Source organism: Callionymus lyra, chromosome 10, assembly GCF_982586985.1.
Source record: "Callionymus lyra chromosome 10, fCalLyr1.hap1.1, whole genome shotgun sequence".
Taxonomy (NCBI): Eukaryota; Metazoa; Chordata; class Actinopteri; order Syngnathiformes; family Callionymidae; genus Callionymus; species Callionymus lyra.
Window position 1 is genome coordinate 13,662,672 of NC_141827.1, and position 12,083 is coordinate 13,674,754.

At 39.3% G+C, this 12,083-nt stretch overlaps 1 protein-coding gene across 4 annotated transcripts in view; it reads right to left on the reverse strand.

Moving 5' to 3' along the window:
* The window catches only part of LOC148070438 (low-density lipoprotein receptor-related protein 1-like), a 78,665-nt gene extending 68,357 nt beyond the window's left edge, over positions 1 to 10,308 (reverse strand). For all 4 annotated transcript variants that reach the window (XM_087800553.1, XM_087800551.1, XM_087800552.1 and 1 more), the window contains exon 1: positions 9,811 to 10,308. In XM_087800553.1, coding sequence (XP_087656679.1) covers positions 9,811 to 9,910 — 100 coding nt within the window. In that variant the 5' untranslated portion in view covers positions 9,911 to 10,308. The remainder of the gene's footprint in view (positions 1 to 9,810) is intronic.
* Positions 10,309 to 12,083: the final 1,775 nt, after the last annotated feature.

Consider the following 12,083-nt stretch of genomic DNA (forward strand, 5'->3'; position numbering starts at 1 on the left):
AATGGCCTTTTTAGTCAACTAACATTAACATAGCATTCTGTATTTAGTTCTTGCAATTTTAAACCTCTTTTGCATTTTACTCTTGGATTCTAAGGCAGTTTTGCCTTGTGAAATTAACCAGCTCTGTTCGAAGCATTAGCGATCACACAATAAAGGGAAAATCAACTACATATGACTATATATCTGATCAACAATGTATAACCAAAGTGAAAAATGTGTACGTTTGTGTGTGTGTGTGTGTGTGTATGGGGGGAGAATCATGCCACATACAGAAGGAAGTTTTACCAGTGAGCACAAATAGAACAAACCATTAATTCTGTGAAGTCGTGAAAGTTTTAAACAACAATCTAAACAGTTTCTGGAATAAATGCAAATACTTGTATCCAGATGCTGCCCAAAGGCTCAGTCTCTGATAACCCGTGAGACGATGGATGGAAGAAGTGAAATTTTCACATGAACATTTTTAACACAATAACTGCAATCATCTCAAGGAAATTACTGTCATTCCATTAAAATAACAGACTGGGACAAAATGAGGCCTCAAAATAACAGCAATACAACAAACAACACATCAAGCAATACAAAACATGAGCACGGAAGAAGTAAGTAGGGCGACAAGTTCAGTTGATGACAAAATTCCAATTCAAAATGTAAATTTTGTCGGCAGGCGTATTTTTCCAGTGAAGTGAGTCAGTTTACTCGCAATAAAATCTCTGACGAGAATCTCGCATGAGCAAGAGCATCCCTGCCAAGCTGCAAGGAACAAAAATATGATGGCACCACTGACAAAAGCTACGCTTTCAAAAACTTAGAACTTTCTAAAAACATGTCACCATGGATTAAAGGATTAATGAGATCTTGAATTTCATGCAGCAATGATGCATGTAAAGAGAAAACACGTCAGACTATTGAATGAGTCTCACAAAAAGCAGACTGAGGCGTCACAAACACAAAGTAAAAAGGTATTTTCAAAAGAGCTTCAACTTCCAACAGAGCCCTTTCTGCAAAAGAAGCAGACATGCTGTCAATGTTTATTTGATTCGACTATTTATTTTCATATATTTGCCGTCCACCCAGGAGCTTAAGAAGTTTCCATATTGGACGACACATCTTGGACCTCAAATGAATGGAGGCTGAAAGCCTATGTAAACTAAAAACCCATCTTTGTGTAGATGAATAGATCACGTTAATATTAAGGCATACGTCAGAGTTTACGTGATAAAAACCACACAAAACACCGTCAACTTTCGCAACACTAATAATGGCCAGCAGGACATCAATGAGCAAAATAGACCTCTTATTCCAGGATGCACACTCCTCTCTTTCACTCGGTCCTGCCCTGTGGTTCCGTCGGCCACCACAAGTTCCAGACACGAATGCAGACAGTCTACTGCAAACCTCACATGCTGTATCATCGCCTCCTGCCTCCTCCTCCTGTCACAGGCTACGGCTATTCCTAGGCTTTGTTGTACTGTCTAGCAGCAAACAAGACACTTCCAGCAAACAACGCCTGTTTTTTTTTATAACCAGAGAAAATAAATGACCCATGGGGTTCGTGTGACAGACGTGCTCCAACACGCCCCCACTATTTACATCACTATACTATGTTAACTACACACTTCAGTAGAGAACATGAGACATAAACTCCTGCCTTAAGAGTCTAGACCTGAACTCACACTGACCTGATATGACGCACACGTTTAACTTCTCAAGGAATCGTCCTATGCTGTAAATTACTAAAAACCATGATGAGAAATGGGAATGTAAATCAGGGATTATTTAGGGATGTTCACTGACGGGCAGGATTGGGGGAAAATATAGGATCAACTGTGGTCGGATGACAGCAAAGAGAAGGATAAACAGGATGACAGTATTTACATCTAAAGCTCCAACTTCAACCCCCCTAAAGAATCTTGACATGGAGCTTAACCTAAATACTACAAATTCATCGTGACATAACGCTGAACGTTCTCCACTCCACCTGTGTGTATGTACGTGTGCATGTGCGTGTGCCAAGAGGCCTATTTTTTTTCCTTCTGAAGTCACAAGGTTTTACATAATTCATGAAAACGCCACCAGGCTTATGTAGGTCCCCCAATGTTACTCATCTCTGCTTTACGTGGAGAAAGAAGGCCGCTGGTTACACGACTGTTTATAGTTTATTTAGATGCCAATGTGTTTTGCTCGACAGGGTGTCGTGTTAAATCTTCAATTGCAACAATTTAGCAGTAGCCTTGCTGAAAGACTGACATGTATTTTTTCATGTCAATCGACTTTGATGGAACTGCAACAGCAGCACACTAGGTAAGAGAAAATGCTCAGTCAAATATTTCCATTTTCAGAGCAGATAACACAATGAAACACAACTTAATAACTTGTTTCAATTGGAGAAAAAAGATGTCGCGCGATAGGGTTCCAACGGCTGGAGCAACCATCGTTAAAAAGTAGTAGAAGAAGAAGTTGTCAAGTCATTTCTGTGTGTAGTGTGTAGTGTTTGATTTGAGACAGTAGTACCTGTCGAAAATTTGCGCACTGGACAAGTACATACAATGTCTTAAAATGTTAAACTAACCATGTTGTCTTGGCCTATTAAAGCATGTATTATAAATGAGTATCGTTTTGATTGTTTAAGCATTTTCTGACCCTGGTCTGTTAAAAGCGCTTTACAAATTTAAATCATGTACTTGCTTACTCACTTACTCTTCATGTACTTTCGGCAGAAAACGAAATATCTCTACTACAGCTTCACAGGCAAATGATCGTCTTGTGAATCAGAACAGATAATTAAATAGTTATGGTTATGTGTTTAAGTCTGTGTATACAGTATATTAACTGTAATCTACTTCATTGAAGAAAGAAAATATGACTGTACCATGTGGTTTTTGTCAGGTATTAGGTAATCAGGTATTACTTGATACCCTTCTGTTTGCACTGTATATCAGTGATGCATCCATCATTTCAGTTGAATCACTCATGTTAATAAATGTGCGCCTGTGTAGCCAAAAGTACACACATATTAAAGATGAGAGTACAGAATAGGAACAACTATAGGATGAATATAACACATGATGGGGGGGGGGTGGGGGGGTCGAACAGGCCAGAAGATCCAAAAAGAGTCAGGGCTGGGATCCTGAGATGAGATGGAGGAATGTCACACATGCCGTCAATGAGCTGCTTGTGTGTTTTACCAAAGTGGAGGCAGGGTGAAAAATTTGGGTCATCTCCATTTGGGCTGTATTAGTATCCATGTGTCGTCTTCTCACTCCTACTCAGTCTGTTCGTCCCCTGTGATGCGTCTAGTCTGGTCTGGAGGAAGTGTCCCATCCTAAAGGCAAACACCAATCCCTCTCTCCCCCGGCCACAGTGCCATTTCCTCCGACACCCACGGCAGAGCTATAAATAAGTGGAAGGCTTGCCCTCTGAGATCAACCGGTACAGTACAAAGTACTAGTCGAAACAGTAACTACAGCCTCTTCAGACACACCTAGCTCGGCGTTAGGAGCCAAGGAGGACCGATCAGACCACCAAGCAGAGATGTAGATCAAACTCATAATCAGCAGAAGCAAATCCCAAAGTACAATTTTGAATACATTTGAAGAACAAAAGCAACAAATTCAAATGCTTTTACTTGCATATAGCACTTTTACATGATAATGTCTGCTTCTCTTTTTCCTCCAGAGAGACAGAATAAACATCCTGAGACTACATCCGCCCTGATCCCAGCAGATGATCCCCTCTAGCTTCAGAAGTATTGTAACTGGCAGCGATTCATCCAAAACTAGGGTGGATAACAGAGTTTGCAGGGAGGAAAAACAAAAAAGCACCAGGTGGGTGTGCTGAGTGATGCGAGTGAGGAAAGCATCGACGAGGAAAACGGGCAGAAAGTTTAGTCACACGGCGAGAGAAACATTTATAGTTTAGTCTATCGGTGATATCTTGTACCTTTACTGATAAACAGCGTCTTAAGATCATGTGCCCACTCAAATAGTCCTGCTTTATGAGAGGGAGTGAAAATGTCTAACCGATATTGACTCACCAAGTTCATTGAATTTATGGGTAAATCAACTATTGTGTTATTGAAAGAAAAGTAAAATTCACATCATAATCAACAAAATAAAACAAAAACAGTCCCAAATGTTAAGCATTGATTCATCCACGAACACATAACATGCTTGTTTTCTCAGAATCACGGATTTACCTAAAAACAAGATATCTTGTCTCAGATTTGGCTAAGGCAACTCATGTTTTTATTTAAGTGTGTCTTAAATAGATGTTGGACTCTATTGTACTCATCGGTATGTGTCCGTTTGTACAAAAGCTCTCTTTTCATTGAAATATTTTATTTTATCTTGTTTACCATAACCACATCTACTGTGCTGTGATTTGTAAAAACATCTAGGTTTGTCACACAGCGTCATGAATCCCTTAAGTTTCAATAATTAAGGGCTCCGTTCCTGTGACCTCTCGTTCTGCAAGACTTGAGACGGGGGAGAACTTTAGCAATAACTTCAAAAAAATCATTATGACGAGAGACTTACTGCAACATTTGAAACATGTGAGTGAGTCAAGAGGGTTGGGTTTTCAAATTAGTTAAGTATTTACACATTTATAATGCTGCTAATTTGTTTTCTGTGACTTAATTTAGAACCTAGTGTAGTCCTAAACTGTCAGTCCTGACAAGTTTTCAGAAAGAAAAATTAATTTTATGTGGGATGAATAAAGTAAGTAAGTAAGTAAGTAATTTGTATTTATTTAGCACTTTTCCAGACCAGGGTCACAAAGTGCTTAAACAATCAAAACAATATTGAATAAAGTATATACTTTAAAGGTCGAGATAACACTGAGAACAACACAGGAGTTCCACAAAATCAAGGAAAAGCCTGAACAAATAAAAAGGTCTTAAGATGTTTCTTGGAAGTAGACTCCATCAAGCGCAAAGAGAAAGGAGTATGTATGAGTCACCTGATGAATTACAGGTTTTATTTTTTTTTTTCAAAGTGTTTGGTTATTTAAGTGAACCTATTCACCAGTAAATTATTGAAAAGTCAAGAGTGGAACAATACTTTGACCATTTTTGGTTAAACTAAAAAAGCTACTAACCACAGACGGGAGAGTTATTTAACATTTTGTCATTTGGAAGAGTGAGAAAAGGGGAAAGGGGTGAAAAAGAATTCTCCACTTTGTTATGTTACACTACACAGAAAAGAGGCCCCAGCTGTGCCTCTCACATAAACCTTCCCGGCAGAGTTTGGAGGAGCTGTGAAGTCCAGAGTGAATAAATACAGATGGGGGCACAACAGACATGAAAACAGACTATTCACGTTTTAAGCAAGTCACTATATAATTACAACTTTAAGAATTTTTGGGGTTTTCTTTCTTCCGGTGTTGCCAGTCCATCGACGATGTTTGTAGGCGGTTTTTCTTTAGCATAAGTAAGTGTTCTGCATGAACTGGGGGCAACATTGACATCAGGAATGTGTTCATGTCTGGCGATTGTTGCCAAATGGAAAACAGCTCAGGGAAAGGAAACACAACTGGCTGCCACATTTTGGATCGCACAGGTCAGAGTTTCGAGGCAGAAGATTGTGAACGTCATTTAAGACTTCTTGTTGTGTTGACGTGACGCAGGACCGGATTTCTTTCGCAATGCTCTCTCACACCAATAACACATTTTTATACATGTCAAAAATTTAATGAGACCTTGTAATAAAACCTTGTATTACATTAAAACGACCTGTACTCCAAAATACGGTTTACTCCTTTTCGGCTGTTGTTAAAATATTGATCTGAAGTTTGTGGATGGCAGTACACAAACTTAGAACAACAATAAAATATTCCATGGACTGGTAAAAGTTTATAGTAGACGTATACATTTGATTACAATGTGTACCAAACCACCACAACAGAGATAAGATGTTACATAACAATTGAATGACATGAAAATACAGATCGGGTTACACTAAACCAGATGGCATTTAGGGTCTTTTAGGGCCTCTTAGCGTCTGTTTAACATTAAGCACAGAGCTTTATGTACATAAGTGGATCAAGATAATTTTTACTTTTTTTTACATATACAACTTTCATTTACAGATTAAAACCACGATATGCAGAAAATACAACCTGAATTTCTTCATTTAAAAGGCAACTAATGTTCTTACAACCTTCCTTACGAGAGTTTATCTCTAGAAAAATGAAGCGTTTTAGTGGGCGGGGCTTAAGTTCATTTTATAGTTTAAGTATTTCAAGTTTTGTGCAAACAGACAAATTAAAGCACAATAGAGATCAATTTAAGAGAAACTTAAATTAACACACAAGTTGCACTTTAAGAAAAGTAAAATATACATATATATTACTTTATAAAATTGCTGTAGGTCATAATGCAGTTACTATGCTGAACTTTCATAATAGGACGGCCTACAAGTACAATACAGAAGCATTCTCAGGTCAAAATTGAACAAAGATATCATCCAAAAATTGGTCGAATCAATGGTTTTGATTTAAACAAGTATGAGCCCATGTCTTCCTCTAGAAATGGCTAGCACCTGGTGGGATTATGGGACTTGGAAATCATAATTCACCGCTGATCATCATTTTATTAAGACCGTTTAGGTTTCAAGCTGTTGCAGTTTCATGAAAAAAAGTAACACAAACATGGCTCTGTAAACTAAAAAGAAACATCATGAGATCAAGAGGCTACTTTTAAAATTCACCAGCACAACTAGTTAATAAACACATTGGCTTTTAGCCAAAATAGTTTTCCAAAACTCAACAAACCGTTTTTGAAGCCAAGAATCAAAAATCATGGTCATTGAACTGAAACATTGGACTGTTGCGAGAACTAAATATTTGCGTTTGTGTTGAGTTTATTAACGGACAGAATGGCCCCCACCATTCAAGTTGACTATTCATTGGAAGGTAATTTAAGAAAACAATGATTGAATAATCAAACCGTCGTAAAATATGCCGCGTATCTTTCCAATAGCCCTAGCTGTTGATATAGTATTCATACGTTAAATAAAGTCTCAGGGAGTAATAAGAAATGTGCTACACGACCAATATAGAGGATACAGTCTGTCAGTATGCATATTTTAAATAACCTGATATTTTTCAATAGAAGAAAATCATAATAATATCATAAGGGGTTAGAAATGGGATGCTTGTACTCGTCCCTGCATTAATGGTCAGGCTAAATGAATGGAAATTCTGATGAAGTCTCAACCACACAATAGACTACCGCCTCCATGGTGCGTTACATAAGCAAGCAACCTGGCAAATCAGGTCATAGCATGAAGTCTTCAACACAAACACTTCTTTCAGACTGGCACAGAGGAGCGAGTTCAAGCCATGTTTGCTGTTGGTGTGAATGGGTCAACACAAGTCGCCCAACCTGGCCCATACACTGACTGCCTTTAACATGAAAGAAGTTGGAAGAGAGGTCATTGTCCCTCAAGGTTCTTGCAGAAATTTGGCGCAGACTCGAGTGGAATAACTTTGTAATTATAAATGACAAACAACCAAGTTTCCCTTAAATATAATCTTCAGCCGTATCTGTTAGTTCTTCATACATTAGAACTTGGTACTCTAACCCAGACTAAAGTTCAAGACCCATTTCTTCTTTTAAAACATGGGCAGCTCCAGAGCACTGACTAACCTTATGTGACACAAAGATTGGTAAAGAACCACACTTTAATGACTCTTCCTTGTTAGATATTTTGTTGTATTTTTTGTATGTTGATTAGCAAGATACCAGGCATTTCTTTGACTAGGTAGGACTGTAAGAATAAAGTTATAAAGCCAATATATTAAGGTTTAAGGTTTCACTTTCCTTCTTTAAAAAAAAAAGGGGAACCAGCAACATTAAACCAAAGTTCACCACAAATGATTTACATTTTCATTAACAGTCAGCTAATAAGAAAGGGGCAAACATTTGTTCCCGTGGATGTCATAGTAACAACAGTATCACCCCACTAACAAGCAAATGCTGGACCACTTACCAAATGTTACAGCGGGGTCTCTGCAGGAGGGAAATGCCAGAGGAGACTTAACACGAATTAATTTAAAGGGGCTGTGTGATACCTTTGTTATTCACCTTTTTTGCATAGCTAGAGAGGTGAGAAATGTGGCAAACACAAGAGAAGTCTTCTTATAAAACAACATCTGATTATCTCAAAACACTCTTTCCCAAGGGTTTCGCGGCGACAATACTTTCATACAGTGAAACTATTGGAATTCATTCATTAGTCTTTTCACTAAGCCTCCAATTAGCAGTGCTTTCTGAACAATTTGTGACTGTTCACGGAGGTCCCCACTGGGAAACAAAGACCAGTTTAGAACCAATTATGCCGTGTTGGTTTGACGGTGGCCCAGGGCCTTTGCTTCTTCTACGACAAGGAACCGAAAGAAAAACTCACTAGAGCCGGAACATTGGGGCAAAACCAACCTTAAAACCAAACTTAAAACCCATCTTGAAGACAATGTCTCAAGAAAAATAGAAGGTTTCACTTGTAAACCATTTAAAATGTCTGCCCCCAGGAGGTTGGGAAGACTCCTAAGGTTTGGCAAGTCCCCAAGGTGTTCTCCACAAGGGTGACTCATCAAATCACAGTATTACGACAGAGGGAAACTGTTTTCTCTGTTGTTTCTGTAGACAGAGAAGGGAGGAAACTGCAGGTGATTGCAGGCTATTCAAGTCTATCTTTAAGGTGGCAATTTATCTGGCTTGTGCTTCCTTGCAGCAGATTGGAGTGCAATGAAAAGACTTCAAAGCCCAAAAAGCATTTATGGCTTTGCCGGTGAATCTCACAAGAAACTTGCTCGTGGTTTCAAATCAAGTCTTCAACTCTTAAAGCTCCCGGATTTAATCAAATGTCAATTTTGGAACAGTAATTACTTTTGCAGGCAACTGGTGCTCATTGCTTTTTTTTTTTACAGTAAACATTTCATCTCTAGGGCTGATTTACATCCCAGAAGTTCAAGACGTATATATACGTTCACATTCTTACTTTCACCTGCGAAGAATTGAATCAATCTGTCTGCACTTACTAGACTTCAATAACGCCCTTCATTTTCTTTCTTTTCCTCTTTTTTTTCTGTCGAACTAAACAGGGGTGTGCGTGAGCAGGGCTTGTGATGCTTAATAGTTTCCAGAAGTTGTTCCAGACTGAGAAGGTGACTGACAAAAAAGAAGCCATTTTCTTACTCGGGTTTGTTTTTTTTATCCCAAAAGAATGTAAACGATATATACGCCTATGGATGGAGGTTTGAGAGAAAGATAAATATGAATAAAATAGGTTGACAATGCGAGATTATTTTTATTCGCCTTCTTGATCTTAGAGTATTCACTATGTTTAAGTGACTTGAAGTACTATTTAAATCAATTTATCCAGGATAAACTGGCCAAGATTGTAGCAAGTTTCACAGCCTCTCTCTCTCTCTGAAAAAAAAAACTGTTGATCACCATGACTTTTCGTCCAGATGTATCACATCAAGGAAGAGATGCCAACAATGGGTTTGCCCTTTCTCGACACTAAAGCAATTCACTGTAACATCTGTTTCCGTGATTGTTTTTTTTTTTCAACGCCAGCGAGGCCTGTGTGTCGAGATTTCATCAGTGTCAGTGAAAAAAAAAATGCTCTGTACTGTATGTGTGTGTGTGACAGTGGCACGTTCACATGTGGCACAAACACAAAAAGACCTCTTTAATTGTTGTGTTTTTTTTCTTTATCTCGTCCACGTTGCGTTTCCAAAGCCACTGTCATCATGATCGCAAAAACACAACAACAACAACAACAACAAGACTCATTTTCTTACCATCAATCGGTCTCGGTGGGGAGAATAATTCCGAGCTGTGCAACATTCCCAAGACAAGCAATCCAGTCGCCAGGACGTTGGCCGGTGTGTTGCGCAGCATTGTGGCTCTATCTGGAGCGAACGTTACTCATCAATCTTCTCTTTGGTGAGACGACCTGGAGCCTGCAAAACACACTGAAGCCAACCCCGCCGATGCTGGTGGTGCTGGTGACGGTGGTGCCTTCTCTCGGTGTAGCCAGTATTTGTTGCAGTGTCAAGACGGGAGGAAAACAAAAAAAAAAAGTCTCCCAAAAACCCGGGGTGTGTTTTTTTTTTTTTTTTTAGGGGTTCCCCGGATGCATGGACGTGTGCCGCCACAAAGGCTAGCAGGCTGCAGGGAGCATCAAGCTAGCAGTGAGGAGCAACCCTGCGCGTGGAAACCATGCAGCTGTACCGCCTTTTGTTCTCCCGGGGTGGCAGTTTGCAGACACGACGACGACGGCGGCGACGACGTGAGACTCCGAACGTTCCTCCACCACTGGACTGAGGTTGAGCTTCAAGCTGGCGGTCAGTCAGTCAGTCAGCGGCGGCGGAGGAGTGACGTCGCAGCGGCCCTCCCCTCTCCTGCCTGTCCCCCCTCCTCCTCCTCCTCCTCCTCCAGGAACCCTTCTCCACCACCACCACCTCCAACCGAGCAGACCCTCCGAAAACTTCCTGGGTCGCTCACTGCGTTCCCATCCTTTTGCCAGTTACGTTTCTCGCCTTTGATCCAGTGGACAGACGAGCGTGTCAAGGGATGGAACGTTAACTGTAACGTGGAGGATGAGGCGCAATCACTGACCGAGGCGCCGAACACTCACGGAGAATACCGAGCACTTCCGGAAATTTTTCGAGACTCCTCTGCTACAAAATCTAAAACGTAAATCTTAAAAGGGAACTTAGGAAACGTTTTTTAAAAGATTTTTTTTTTGTTTTATATTCTACTTCGATTATGAAATGAAGGAGCGCCTTGCAACTCAAAATCATCATACTGTATCTTCTTGACACTGGGGTGTCAAGCATTCTAACGTGTGTCCCCCGTGAATGAAACCAAGGTAGATAGTTCAGGGAAAACCTTCAGCTCAAAAATATGCGATCAAGTGTATAAAGATGATAAATATGAATTTATTGAAGCCAGGGTAGTGTATAAAAGATGTTGAGCTTTTGCCGTTCAACACAAAAAAAATTAGCAGATAAAGAATAAAAGAGAATTTTGAGAACAAGCTGTAAAGAAGATGTGGCTTAGATTTCATTCAACCCTGACTGCATTGAGATTTTTGTTGAATAGAAAATACCCAGGCAACCATGATCAACCATATCAGAGAGAGAAAACAAAACAACTTTGGTCAGGACGACAGGATCTGTCCCCCAAATCCAGCACATTGAACAATAAAGTTAAAATGAAGGAGCACCTTGCAACTCAAAAATCATCATACTGTAACTTTTTTTTTGCTGTTTTAGCTGTAATGAACATGAGCAGATAAAGAATAAAGGGTATTTGGGAACAAGCTGTGAAGAAGATGAAGAAGACTTTGGAATAGTCGTTCCAAAGTTACCTGCTATAACAGGCCATATGTCGTTTTTGTGTTACTGAATTATCAGTATTACATCAGCAAATAAAAAAAACGACTTATTGACAGAACGAAAGTGGGGCTGAAAGTAGTCAGGACGTCAGGATCAGTCCCCCAAATTCAGCAAATAGAACAATAATGTTAAAATGAAGGAGCACCTTGCATCTCAAAATCATCATACTGTAACTTGTTTTTTGTTTTGCTGTTTAGTTGTAATGACACTGGGCTTTCTTCAAGCATTCTAACGTATGTCCCCGTGAATGAAACTAAAGTAGATAGTTCAGGGGAAAACTGCAGCTCAAAAATATGCGATCAAATGTATAAAGATGATAAATATGAATTTATTGAAGCCAGGGTAGTGTATAACAGAGGAAAGAAATAAATTCAGACAACACTGTTGAGCTTTTGCCGTTCAATACAAAAAAAATGAGCAGATAAAGAATAAAAGAGAATTTTGAGAACATGTTGTGAATAAGATGTGGCTTAGATTTCATTCAACCCTGACTGCATTGAGATTTTTGTTGAATAGAAAATACCCAGACAACCATGATCAACCATATCAGAGAGAGAAAACAAAACAACTTTGGACTAGTCATTCCAAAGTTACCTGCTATAACAGGCCATATGTCGTTTTTGTGTTAATGAGTTATCAGTATTCCATCAGTTAATAAAAAACGACTTATT